General features: G+C 46.6%; 1 protein-coding gene across 7 annotated transcripts in view; it reads left to right on the top strand.

The window, feature by feature from the left end:
• Nucleotides 1-14111, top strand: part of LOC106584683 (unconventional myosin-IXAb) — a 294941-nt gene that overhangs the window by 234633 nt on the left and 46197 nt on the right. For 4 of the 7 annotated variants that reach the window (XM_045706470.1, XM_045706469.1, XM_045706468.1 and 1 more), the window contains 7 exons: nucleotides 121-199; nucleotides 3246-3446; nucleotides 4691-4791; nucleotides 5088-5194; nucleotides 5668-5882; nucleotides 10586-10702; nucleotides 12214-12402. In XM_045706470.1, the coding sequence (XP_045562426.1) occupies nucleotides 121-199; nucleotides 3246-3446; nucleotides 4691-4791; nucleotides 5088-5194; nucleotides 5668-5882; nucleotides 10586-10702; nucleotides 12214-12402 (1009 nt within the window). The remainder of the gene's footprint in view (nucleotides 1-120; nucleotides 200-3245; nucleotides 3447-4690; nucleotides 4792-5087; nucleotides 5195-5667; nucleotides 5883-10585; nucleotides 10703-12213; nucleotides 12403-14111) is intronic. The other 3 variants (XM_045706467.1, XM_045706472.1, XM_045706471.1) reach the window with 3 other exon arrangements.

Raw genomic sequence — 14111 nt, 5'->3', positions numbered from 1 at the left:
GTTATTTTTCATTGTCTTGTACAGCAACAACATTGTAAAACACAGGAAAAAATATATTTGAATATGTAAGTACATTTGAAAGTGTACAAAGAGATGTAATGTCTTGTGACTGTATTGTAGGTCTGATAAGGACCTGGTGAACCAGGAGTGGTCGTTGGCCTCTGTCTCTAGAGCCACCGCTGGACAGACCGCCAGAGAGGTGGGTTAACACAATACACTACCCCAAGGAAATACACACACACACACACACACACACACACACACACACACACACACACACACACACACACACACACACACACATTGTGCATGTAAGTGTGTGCTTGTATAGTAAGTTAAATGTGTTATTCATTTGTGTCATTCAAACTGTCAGTGTGTCTCTAAGTGATATCTACTTACACTATACAGTGCCTTCAGAAAGTATTCAGACCCCTTGACTTTTTCCACATTTTGTTACGTTACAGCCTTATTCTAAACTTGATTAAATAGTTTTTTCCCCCCTCATCAATCTACACACAATACCACATAATGACAAAGCAAAAAATTGAAAACCGGAAATATCACATTTACATAAGTATTCAGACCCTTTACTCAGTACTTTGTTGAAGCACCTTTGGCATCGATTACAGCCTTGAGTCTTCTTAGGTATGATGCTACAAGCTTGGCACACCTGTATTTGCAGAGTTTCTCATTCTTCTCTGGAAGATCCTCTCAAGCTCTGTCAGGTTGGATGGGGAGCGTCGCTGCAGAGCTATTTTCAGGTCTCCAGATATGTTCGATCGGGTTCAAGTCCAGGCTCTGGCTGGGCCACTCAAGGTCATTCAGAGACTTGTCCAAAAGCCACTCCTGCGATGTCTTGGCTGTGTGCTTAGGGTCATTGTCCTGTTGGAAGGTGAAGCTTTGCCCAGTTCTGACGTCCTGAGCACTCTGGAGCAGGTTTTCATCAAGGATCGCTCTGTACTTTGCTCCGTTCATCTTTCCCTCAATCCTGACTAGTCTCCCAGTCCCTGCCGCTGAAAAACATCCCCATAGCATGATTCTGGAACCACCATGCTTCACCGTAGGGATGGTGCCATGTTTCCTCCAGACATGACGCTTGGCATTCATGCCAATGAGTTCAATCTTGGTTTCATCAGATCAGAGAATCTTGTTTCTCATGGTCTGAGAGTCCTTTAGGTGTCTTTTGGCAAACTTCAAGCGGGCTGTCATGTGCCTTTTACTGAGGAGTGGCTTCCGTTTGGCCACTACCATAAAGGTCTGATTGGTGGAGTGCTGCAGAGATGGTTGTCATTCTGGAAGGTTCTCCCATCTCCACAGAGGAACTCTAGATCGCTATCAGAGAGACCATCAGGTTCTTGGTCACCTCCCTGACCAAGGCCCTTCTCCCCCAATTGCTCAGTTTGGCTGTGTGTCCAGCTCTAGGAAGAGTCTTAGTGGTTCCAAACTTCATCCATTTAAGAATGATGGAGGCCACTGTGTTCTTGGGGACCTTCAATGCTGCAGAAATTTTTTGGTACCCATCCCCAGATCTGTGCCTGCAGACAATCCTGTCTCGGAGCTCTACGGACAATTCCTTCGACCTCATGGCTTGGTTTTTGCTCTGACATGCACTGTCAACTGTGGGACCTTATATAGACAGGTGTGTGCCTTTCCAAATCATGTCCAATCAATTGAATTTACCACAGGTGGACTCCAATCAATTTGTAGAAACATCTCAAGGATGACCAATGGAAACAGGATGCACCTGAGCTCAATTTCGAGTCTCATAGCAAAGGGTCTGAATACTTATGGAAATATGGTATTTCAGTTTTTTTTATTTTTAATAAATTAGCAAACATTTCTCAACCTGTTTTGTCATTGAGGTACTGTGTGTAGATCGCTGAGGATTTTTTAAAATCCATTTTAGAATAAGGCTGTAACGTAACAAAATGTGGAAAAAGTCAAGGGGTCTGAATACTTTCCAAACACTGTATATAAAAAAGTATGTGGACACCCCTTCGAATTAGTTAATTAATTATTTCAGCCACACCTGTTGCTGACCGGTATATAAAATCAAGCACACAGCCATACAAACTCCATAGACAAACATTGGCAGTAAAATGGCCTTACTGAAGAGCTCAGTGACTTTCAACGTGGCATGTCATAGGATGCCACCTTTCCAACAAGTCAGTTCGTCAAATTTCTGCCCTGCTAGAGCTGCCCCGGTGCTTTTATTCTGAAGTGGTAACGTCTAGGAGCAACAACGTCTCAGCCGAGAAGTGGTATGCTACACAAGCTAACAGAAAGGGACCGCCGAGTTCTGAAGCGCGTAGCATCGTCTGTCCTTGGTTGAAACAGTCACTACCGAGTTCCAAACTGCCTCTGGATCAACGACAGGACATAACTGTTCGTTGGGAGCTCCAGCCGCACACAAGCCTAAGATCACCATGCGCAATGCCAAGCGTCAGCTGGAGTGGTATAAAGCTCGCCGGCATTGGACTCTGGAGCAGTGGAAACGCGTTCTCTGGATTGATGAATCACGCTACCTTTGCCAATGTATAGTGTCAACTGTAAAGTTTGGTGGAGGAGGAATAATGGTCTGGGGCTGTTTTTCATGGTTGGGGCTAGGCCCGTTAGTTTCAGTGAAGACCAATCTTAACGCTACAGCATACAATTACATTCTAGATGATTCTGTGCTTCCAACTTTGTGGCAACAGTTTGGGGAAGGCCCTTTCCTGTTTCAGCATGACAATGCCCCCATGCACAAAGCGAGGTTCATACAGAAATGGTTTGTCGAGATCGGTGTGGAAGAACTTGACTGGCCTGCACAGAGCCTTGACCTCAACCCCATCGAATACCTTTGGGATGAATTGGAACGCCGACTGCTAGCCAGGCCTAATCACCCAGCATCAATGCCCAACCTCACTAATGCTCTTGTGGCTGAATGGCAGGAAGTCCCCTCAGCAATGTTCCAACATCTAGTGGAAAGCCTTCCCAGAAGAGTAGAGGCTGTTATAGCAGCAAAGGGGAGACCAACTCCATATTAATGCCCTCGATTTTGGAATGAGATGTTGGACGAGCAGGTGTCCACATACTTTTGGTCATGTAGTGCAACACACACACAAATTGTCCCAGTCACACATACATCATTCCACTCCACCCAGACTCACACACACACAGACATACACACACACACACACCATCCCTATCTCCCAACACATACCCAGACCACTGACGTGTTTTGGTGTGTGTGTGTGGTTGTGCAGGTGTGCCGGCCCGACCCCAAAAAGAAAGCCCGTATGTCTCGAACCCGCTCCGACTTCCTGACCCGCTGTAACTCTGAGGGGGCGGGTCAGTCGGACGATGACGAGACATTCTACACCCCCGTCCTGTCCTGTACGCTGCCCCTCCTCTCCCGATCCTCCGAGGGGGTTGCCCAGCCTGTTTGTCACACTGTCTCCGAAATGGTAAACGTACCATATAGGGTCCAAGCTACCCCCCCCCTCGGAACTCCCCCCCCAGACTATTTATTTTCTCTCTGGTGGCCAGGCTTACTAGCCGGGAGGGGAATCTTTTAACACAACTAACCCCACTGAACTTAACTAGCTTCCTTCACCTCGGTTTAGTATTTAACTACTAGATAGAAACAGGTTTCTGTCCTTCCACTTCTTTTCTGATGCTGAATATCAAAACACTGCGGTCAAGCCTCTTCTAGGAATAGTTTGTCTCAAAATACTTTACAGCAACTGAAAGTGGTAATCTGTGTTTCCCTCTGGAGAGAATAATCACCCATCGTACACACAGTACCCCTAACCAAAAAGCTGCTTTTAGTTTATGTAACGCGATTTATGTGAAACAACTTCCAGAGCTCTCTGAAATGAGATGTTCTGGTCCCCCTTTGGTCAGTTCAGAGTCATGATCAGAGACCTCTATGTTGAGAAATGTGTCTGTTTTTTCTTCATGTGTTTTGTTATATTGTATGTGTTTGATGTATTTCTGCAGGGCTCATCTGTAAAATAGAACCAAGCATCAGTATGACTTCCTGTCAAAATACAGGTTCAGTAAAAAAAAAGAAAAGTATCGGGAACAGGAGAAATGCCATGTCACTCTCCTCTAAACCTGATCTCAGAACTGTTAGGGCTGTCTTGCAAACTCTAATGGCCATCGCAAACAGATCTGGGATCAGGCTAGTGCAACTAGTCATAGCCAGGAGAGCAGTCAGTAATGCATGCGGGAACCTTTAACCCAGTACCATTGACACACCATTCTATTTCCCCTTCCACGTCTTTCTGAGCATGAGCTCTCTCTCACCCACTCATATCTCTTCTAGTTTTGTCGTTTTAACAGAAAATATGTTTGTACTGTCTATGTCTGTATGTCTACTGTATGTCTCAATATGTGAGTATGTCCGTTTGTTTGTAGACTGTTAGTTGTTGTTTTGTGCAGACGGAATGAGTGATGCGATAGGAACGTGCACATATTGGATGTATTTCTGTGTTCTGACATTAAAGTCTGATATTGCACTGCCCACTAGGCAAATGTATATTCTGTCTCAAATGGGACTCCTCTCTCACCATCTTTTCCCGTTTCAGGATATGACTAAAAAAAACATGGAAAAATAGCCCGAGCCTTTGATGCCAAGTCATTGAACATTGAAAATGTTGCGCTGTCATATGTTGGGTAATAAAAGACTTCCCTTCCGTTCTCCCAGGCTACTCACAAGGAAGTGCAGAAGGACATCCATAAGACCATGTCTTCAAGGGACCTGGGAAAGGTAGCAACGCTCAGGAAGACATCCAGTCAGGATGGAAGGTAGCTTCTCTCTCCCTCCCTCCCTCCCTCCCTCCCTCCCTCCCTCCCTCCCTCCCTCCCTCCCTCCCTCCTCCCTCCCTCCCCTATAGCCCATACTGGGCGGCAGGTAGCCTAGTGGTTAGAGCGTAAGGTTGCTAGATTGAATCCCCGAGCTGACAAGGTAAAAATCTGTCGTTCTGCCCCTGAACAAGGCAGTTAACCCACTGTTCCTAGGCAGTCATTGTAAATAAGAATTTGACAAGGGTACTAGTCTGTTAACACAGGTGTCTTCTAAGCTGTGTGACTGTGTGTTGCAGCAGAGTACGAGGGAAGATACGGTTCTGGGGCAAGGCCAAGCACGCAGAGAAGAAGCTGTCTAGAGACAAGCAGCAGTCCACACAGAGAGACAGCACTGACAAGATAGGTAAGACACTTTGTCGTGCTTTACCCGGAGGGGTTGGGAAGAAGGACAACAAAGTTCTGTTGTATTTCATAACACTGGACATGTGATATTAGGTTACACTGCGGATTTCTCATCTCAACAATAAGACGAAAAACTAATTATGAACTTGGGTTGAATGCTGATTGGTTGACAGCTATGGTATATCAGACTGTATACCACGGATGTGACAACATTTATTTTTACTGCTCTAATTACGTTGGTAACCAGTTTATAATAGCAATAAGTCACCTCGGGGGTTTGTGATATATTGCCAATATACCACGGCTAAGGGCTGCATTCAGGCACTCCGCAATGCGTCGTGCCTAAGAACAGCCCTTAGCCATGGTATATTGGCCATATACCACACCCCCTCGGGCCTTATTGCTTAAATAGAAAACCCAAACAATTGTCTTCACTCCATCCCTACTATATCTTTATGACCGTGGCGGGTTCAGACGGAACAACGTCTCCCCCCAACAGTCCCAACCTGATGGGGACCAGGGGACGGGAGACCAAGGAGAACAAGGAGCCCTCTCCCAAAGTGAGGCGGAGGCGCAGCGTCAAGATCAGCAGCGTGGTCCTAGAGCCTGCCCAGTGGGGGAACGACGCGCTGCACATCCTCACCAGCACCAACGACTACAGGAGCATGAACGACTTCCTCATGAAGAAGGTAGGTACAGGCAGGCAGGCAGAGGGAAACAGAGACAGGCAGGCAGGCACGGGCGGGCGGGCAGGCAGAGGGAAACAGAGACAGGCAGGCAGAGGGAAACAGAGGCAGGCAGGCAGGCAGGCAGGCAGGCAGGCAGGCAGGCAGAGGGAAACAGAGACAGGCAGGCAGGCACGGGCGGGCGGGCGGGCGGGCGGGCGGGCAGGCAGGCAGGCAGGCAGGCAGGCAGGCAGGCAGGCAGGCAGGCAGAGGGAAACAGAGACAGACAGGCAGAGGGAAACAGAGAGACAGGCCTGCCTTAATCAACATCCACATCTTACTACACCTGTGGTCACCAACACAGCAGTACTGTATTGTACTACACCAGTGGTCACCAACACAGCAGTACTGTATTGTACTACACCAGTGGTCACCAACACAGCAGTACTGTATTGTACTACACCAGTGGTCACCAACACAGCAGTACTGAATTGTACTACACCAGTGGTGACCAATCAAGATCACTTTCTGATTCAAAATGGAGGCTGAGATCTACCGGTCAGAATTATTTTGAAACATGACTTAAATATGTAAGCCTGTGCAACATGAACCAATTAAAAACAGTTCTGTAATATTATTATAATAATATGTAGTTTTGTATTACTTGTGAGGCACAGCTGAGTGAGCATACAGTGAAATAATTAGCTTTATTTTATTGGGCTGATGGTGCCTGCATCAGAGGGTCTGTCTCTCGCCGTCGGACCGTCCCTCTCCCCCCTCCTCCGACACTGAGGGGGGACACCGTCTTCCAGCTGATGGTGAAACTCAAGTCGCACCGCATTACTTCTGCCTCATGCACAAATTCATGTTGTTACTCCTATGAACAGAGAAAGTGAAATATTCCTTTATATATATATATATACTGCTCAAAAAAATAAAGGGAACACTAAAATAACACATCCTAGATCTGAATGAATGAAATAATCTTATTAAATGCTTTTTTCTTTACATAGTTGAATGTGCTGACAACAAAATCACACAAAAATAATCAATGGAAATCTAATTTATCAACCCATGGAGGTCTGGATTTGGAGTCACACTCAAAATTAAAGTGGAAAACCACACAACAGGCTGATCCAACTTTGATGTAATGTCCTTAAAACAAGTCAAAATGAGGCTCAGTAGTGTGTGTGGCCTCCACGTGCCTGTATGACCTCCCTACAACGCCTGGGCATGCTCCTGATGAGGTGGCGGATGGTCTCCTGAGGGATCTCCTCCCAGACCTGGACTAAAGCATCCTCCAACTCCTGGACAGTCTGTGGTGCAACGTGGCATTGGTGGATGGAGTGAGACATGATGTCCCAGATGTGCTCAATTGGATTCAGGTCTGGGGAACGGGCGGGCCAGTCCATAGCATCAATGCCTTCCTCTTGCAGGAACTGCTGACACACTCCAGCCACATGAGGTCTAGCATTGTCTTGCATTAGGAGGAACCCAGGGCCAACCGCACCAGCATATGGTCTCACAAGGGGTCTGAGGATCTCATCTCGGTACCTAATGGCAGTCAGGCTACCTCTGGCGAGCACATGGAGGGCTGTGCGGCCCCCCAAAGAAATGCCACCCCACACCATGACTGACCCACCGCCAAACCGGTCATGCTGGAGGATGTTGCAGGCAGCAGAACATTCTCCACGGCGTCTCCAGACTCTGTCACGTCTGTCACATGTGCTCAGTGTGAACCTGCTTTCATCTGTGAAGAGCACAGGGCGCCAGTGGCGAATTTGCCAATCTTGGTGTTCTCTGGCAAATGCCAAACGTCCTGCACGGTGTTGGGCTGTAAGCACAACCCCCACCTGTGGACGTCGGGCCCTCATACCACCCTTATGGAGTCTGTTTCTGACCGTTTGAGCAGACACATGCACATTTGTGGCCTGCTGGAGGTCATTTTGCAGGGCTCTGGCAGTGCTCCTCCTGCTCCTCCTTGCACAAAGGCGGAGGTAGCAGTCCTGCTGCTGGGTTGTTGCCCTCCTACGGCCTCCTCCACGTCTCCTGATGTACTGGCCTGTCTCCTGGTAGCGCCTCCATGCTCTGGACACTACGCTGACAGACACAGCAAACCTTCTTGCCACAGCTCGCATTGATGTGCCATCCTGGATGAGCTGCACTACCTGAGCCACTTGTGTGGGTTGTAGACTCCATCTCATGCTACCACTAGAGTGAAAGCACCGCCAGCATTTAAAAGTGACCAAAACATCAGCCAGGAAGCATAGGAACTGAGAAGTGGTCTGTGGTCCCCACCTGCAGAACCACTCCTTTATTGGGGGTGTCTTGCTAATTGCCTATAATTTCCACCTGTTGTCTATTCCATTTGCACAACAGCATGTGACATTTATTGTCAATCAGTGTTGCTTCCTAAGTGGACAGTTTGATTTCACAGAAGTGTGATTGACTTGGAGTTACATTGTGTTGTTTAAGTGTTCCCTTTATTTTTTTGAGCAGTGTATTTTAAAAAACACAACCGCTTATAATAGGAAAGCCTATCAACACACTTTGCTATTTATTAATCGAAGCTGCAGTGCCGATTTCAGTGTGAGTGGAGAAGCGCATGACCTGGACTCTGGACTCTGATATTATTATAGATCAGTGATCTGGACTCTGATATTATTATAGATCAGTGATCTGGACTCTGATATTATTATAGATCAGTGACCTGGACTCTGGACTCTGATATTATTATAGATCAGTGATCTGGACTCTGGACTCTGATATTATTACAGATCAGTGATCTGGACTCTGATATTATTATAGATCAGTGACCTAGACTCTGGACACTGATATTATTATAGATCAGTGATCTGGACTCTGGACTCTGATATTATTATAGATCTGTGATCTGGACTCTGATATTATTATAGATCAGTGATCTGGACTCTGGACTCTGATATTATTATAGATCAGTGATCTGGACTCTGATATTATTATAGATCAGTGATCTGGACTCTGATATTATTATAGATCAGTGATCTGGACTCTGATATTATTATAGATCAGTGATCTGGACTCTGATATTATTATAGATCAGTGACCTGGACTCTGATATTATTATAGATCAGTGACCTGGACACTGATATTATTATAGATCAGTGATCTGGACTCTGATATTATTATAGATCAGTGATCTGGACTCTGATATTATTATAGATCAGTGACCTGGACTCTGATATTATTATAGATAAGTGATCTGGACTCTGATATTATTATAGATCAGTGATCTGGACTCTGATATTATTATAGATAAGTGATCTGGACTCTGATATTATTATAGATCAGTGATCTGGACTCTGATATTATTATAGATCAGTGACCTGGACTCTGGACTCTGATATTATTATAGATCAGTGATCTGGACTCTGATATTATTATAGATAAGTGATCTGGACTCTGATATTATTATAAATCAGTGATCTGGACTCTGATATTATTACAGATCAGTGATCTGGACTCTGATATTATTATAGATCAGTGACCTGGACTCTGATATTATTATAGATCAGTGACCTGGACTCTGATATTATTATAGATCAGTGATCTGGACTCTGATATTATTATAGATCAGTGACCTGGACTCTGATATTATTATAGATTAGTGATCTGGACTCTGATATTATTATAGATCAGTGATCTGGACTCTGATATTATTATAGATAAGTGATCTGGACTCTGATATTATTATAGATCAGTGATCTGGACTCTGATATTATTATAGATAAGTGATCTGGACTCTGATATTATTATAGATCAGTGATCTGGACTCTGATATTATTATAGATCAGTGACCTGGACTCTGATATTATTACAGATCAGTGACCTGGACTCTGATATTATTATAGATCAGTGATCTGGACTCTGATATTATTATAGATAAGTGATCTGGACTCTGATATTATTATAGATAAGTGATCTGGACTCTGATATTATTATAGATCAGTGATCTGGACTCTGATATTATTATAGATCAGTGATCTGGACTCTGATATTATTATAGATCAGTGATCTGGACTCTGATATTATTACAGATCAGTGATCTGGACTCTGATATTATTATAGATCAGTGATCTGGACTCTGATATTATTACAGATCAGTGACCTGGACTCTGATATTATTACAGATCAGTGACCTGGACTCTGATATTATTATAGATCAGTGATCTGGACTCTGATATTATTATAGATCAGTGATCTGGACTCTGATATTATTATAGATCAGTGACCTGGACTCTGATATTATTATAGATCAGTGACCTGGACTCTGATATTATTATAGATCAGTGACCTGGACTCTGATATTATTATAGATCAGTGATCTGGACTCTGATATTATTATAGATAAGTGATCTGGACTCTGATATTATTATAGATCAGTGATCTGGACTCTGATATTATTATAGATCAGTGATCTGGACTCTGATATTATTATAGATCAGTGATCTGGACTCTGATATTATTACAGATCAGTGATCTGGACTCTGATATTATTATAGATCAGTGATCTGGACTCTGATATTATTATAGATCAGTGATCTGGACTCTGATATTATTATAGATCAGTGATCTGAACTCTGATATTATTATAGATCAGTGACCTGGACTCTGATATTATTATAGATCAGTGACCTGGACTCTGATATTATTATAGATCAGTGATCTGGACTCTGATATTATTATAGATCAGTGATCTGGACTCTGAGGACTGTCAGAAGGACACCTTGGTGGACGTGGTCTTCAAGAAAGCTCTGAAGGAGTTCCGCCTCAACATCTTCAACTCCTACTCCACCGCCCTGGCTGTGAGTACCACTATGGACATGGTGTATTGTTGTTTTACATGGTTACGGTTCACACTAGAGTTATATTCCCACTTGGGTGCTGGGCACTCCAATGACAACCATTAGTGACCACAAAATGCTTTTTCTTCAGACAGTGGCTGACCGTATTTTAGCACATAAATCAATATTTGTAGTCTTGCCTCCTTTCTACTTCCATGTCCTTCCTCATCTCTGTCTTCCATATTATTTTACATAGTAATACTGTAATCATCTCTGTCTTCCATATTACTTTACATAGTAATACTGTAATCATCTCTGTCTTCCGTACTACTTTACATAGTAATACTGTAATCATCTCTGTCTTCCATATTACTTTACATAGTAATACTGTAATCATCTCTGTCTTCCGTACTACTTTACATAGTAATACTGTAATCATCTCTGTCTTCCATACTACTTTACATAGTAATACTGTAATCATCTCTGTCTTCCATACTACTTTACATAGTAATACTGAAATCATCTCTGTCTTCCATACTACTTTACATAGTAATACTGTAATCATTATCTCTGTCTTCCATACTACTTTACATAGTAATACTGTAATCATTATCTCTGTCTTCCATACTACTTTACATAGTAATAATGTAATCAATTGCATTATAGCACTTTCTCACAATATCTCAATATGCTTTAGATGAACATGTATGGGCTGGTCCTATCCACAAATACCTCTTCTTCCACTAATCTTTTATCCTCCACCTTCCTCCTTCCCTATCTCCTCCTCTCTCTCCTCCTTCTCCCCCTATCCCTCTCTCCTCCTCCTCTATCACTCTCTCCTCCTTCTCCCCGTCCCTCTCTCCTCCTCCCCTATCCCTCTGTCCTCCTTCTCCCCCTATCTCTCTCTCCTCCTTCTCCCCCTGTCCCTCTCTCCTCCTCCTCTATCCCTCTCTCCTCCTTCTCCCCCTATCCCTCTCCTCCTCCTCTATCACTCTCTCCTCCTTCTCCCCTATCCCTCTCTCCTCCTTCTCCCCCTATCCCTCTCTCCTCCTTCTCCCCCTATCCCTCTCTCCTCTTCCTCTATCCCTCTCTCCTCCTTTTTCTATCCCTCTCTCCTCCTTCTCCCCCCTATCCCTCTCTCCTCCTCCTCTATCCCTCTCTCCTCCTTCTCCCCCCTATCCCTCTCTCCTCCTTCTCCCCCTATCCCTCTCTCCTCCTCCTCTATCCCTCTCTCCTCCTTCTCCCCCTATCCCTCTCTCCTCCTTCTCCCCCCTATCCCTCTCTCCTCCTCCTCTATCACTCTCTCCTCCTTCTCCCCCTATCCCTCTCTCCTCCTCCTCTATCACTCTCTCCTCCTTCTCCCCCTATCCCTCTCTCCATCACTCTCTCCTCCTCCTCCTCTATCCCTCTCTCCTCCTCCTCTATCACTCTCTCCTCCTCCTCCTCTATCCCTCTCTCCTCCTCCTCTATCCCACTCTCCTCCTTCTCCCCCGTCCCTCTCTCCTCCTTCTCCCCCTATCCCTCTCCTCCAGATGGATGACGGTAAGAGTATCCGTTATAAGGACCTGTATGCCCTGTTTGAACACATCCTGGAGAAGAGCATGCGGTTGGAACAGAGGGACTGGAGTGAGTCGCCCGTCAAGGTCTGGGTCAACACCTTCAAGGTCTTCCTGGATGAGTTCATGACCGAGTACAAGCCCATGGACGGCACCATCATCAAGGTAGTGTGGGTTCTTATGTGTGTAAGGGTGGAAGGGTTTGGGCTGGCTGGGTGTGTGTGTGGGTGTGTGTAGGGGTGGAAGGGTTTGGGCTGGCTGAGTGTGTGTGGGGGTGTGTGTAGGGGTGGAAGGTTTTGGGCTGGGTGGGGGTGGGGTGGAAGGGTTTGGGCTGGATGTGTGTGTACGGGTGGAAGGGTTTGGGCTGGCTGGGTGTGTGTGTGGGTGTGTGTAGGGGTGGAAGGGTTTGGGCTGGCTGAGTGTGTGTGGGGGTGTGTGTAGGGGTGGAAGGTTTTGGGCTGGGTGGGGGTGGGGTGGAAGGGTTTGGGCTGGATGTGTGTGTAGGGGTGGAAGGGTTTGGGCTGGCTGGGTGTGTGTGTGGGTGTGTGTAGGGGTGGAAGGGTTTGGGCTGGCTGAGTGTGTGTAAGGGTGGAAGGTTTTGGGCTGGGTGGGGGTGGAAGGGTTTGGGCTGGATGTGTGTGTAGGGGTGGAAGGGTTTGGGCTGGGTGTGTGTGTGTGTAAGAGTGGAAGGATTTGGGCTGGGTGTGTGTGGGGGTGTGTGTAGTGGTGGAAGGGTTTAGGCTGAGTGTGTGTGGGGGTGTGTGTAGGGGTGGAAGGGTTTGGGCTGGGTGTGTGTGTGGGGGGTGTGTGTAGGGGTGGAAGGGTTTGGGCTGGGTGTGTGTGGGGGTGTGTGTAGGGGTGGAAGGGTTTGGGCTGGGTGTGTGTGGGGGTGTGTGTAGGGGTGGAAGGGTTTGGGCTGGCTGGGTGTGTGTGGGGGTGTGTGTAGGGGTGGAAGGGTTTGGGCTGGGTGTGTGTGGGGGTGTGTGTAGGGGTGGAAGGGTTTGGGCTGGATGTGTGTGGGGGTGTGTGTAGGGGTGGAAGGGTTTGGGCTGGATGTGTGTGGGGGTGTGTGTAGGGGTGGAAGGGTTTAGGCTGGATGTGTGTGGGGGGTGTGTGTAGGGGTGGAAGGGTTTGGGCTGGGTGTGTGTGGGGGTGTGTGTAGGGGTGGAAGGGTTTGGGCTGGATGTGTGTGGGGGTGTGTGTAGGGGTGGAAGGGTTTAGGCTGGATGTGTGTGGGGGTGTGTGTAGGGGTGGAAGGGTTTGGGCTGGGTGTGTGTGGGGGTGTGTGTAGGGGTGGAAGGGTTTGGGCTGGGTGTGTGTGGGGGTGTGTGTAGGGGTGGAAGGGTTTGGGCTGGGTGTGTGTGGGGGTGTGTGTAGGGGTGGAAGGGTTTGGGCTGGGTGTGTGTGGGGGTGTGTGTAGGGGTGGAAGGGTTTGGGCTGGGTGTGTGTGGGGGTGTGTGTAGGGGTGGAAGGGTTTAGGCTGGGTGTGTGTGGGGGTGTGTGTAGGGGTGGAAGGGTTTGGGCTGGGTGTGTGTGGGGGTGTGTGTAGGGGTGGAAGGGTTTGGGCTGGGTGTGTGTGGGGGTGTGTGTAGGGGTGGAAGGGTTTGGGCTGGGTGTGTGTGAGTTGTTTATTTAGCTTGTACTTTTTTCAGGTCAGTCCCATTGATATGGAAATCCCTTAACAGTCGTATGGCATGTTGGATGTATGGGTGTGATGGGTGGCAAGATGGATGGATCTGTCCGTCTGTCTCCTGTTCTCTCACTGATCTGTCCATCTGTCTCCTGTTCTCTCACTGATCTGTCCATCTGTCTCCTGTTCTCTCACTGATCTGTCCGTCTGTCTCCTGTTCTCTCACTGATCTGTCCGTCTGTCT

The sequence above is a fragment of the Salmo salar genome, chromosome ssa23, assembly GCF_905237065.1.
Source record: "Salmo salar chromosome ssa23, Ssal_v3.1, whole genome shotgun sequence".
Taxonomy (NCBI): Eukaryota; Metazoa; Chordata; class Actinopteri; order Salmoniformes; family Salmonidae; genus Salmo; species Salmo salar.
The sequence above is the reverse complement of the archived record's forward strand: the minus strand, read 5'-3'. Positions and strand labels throughout refer to the sequence as shown.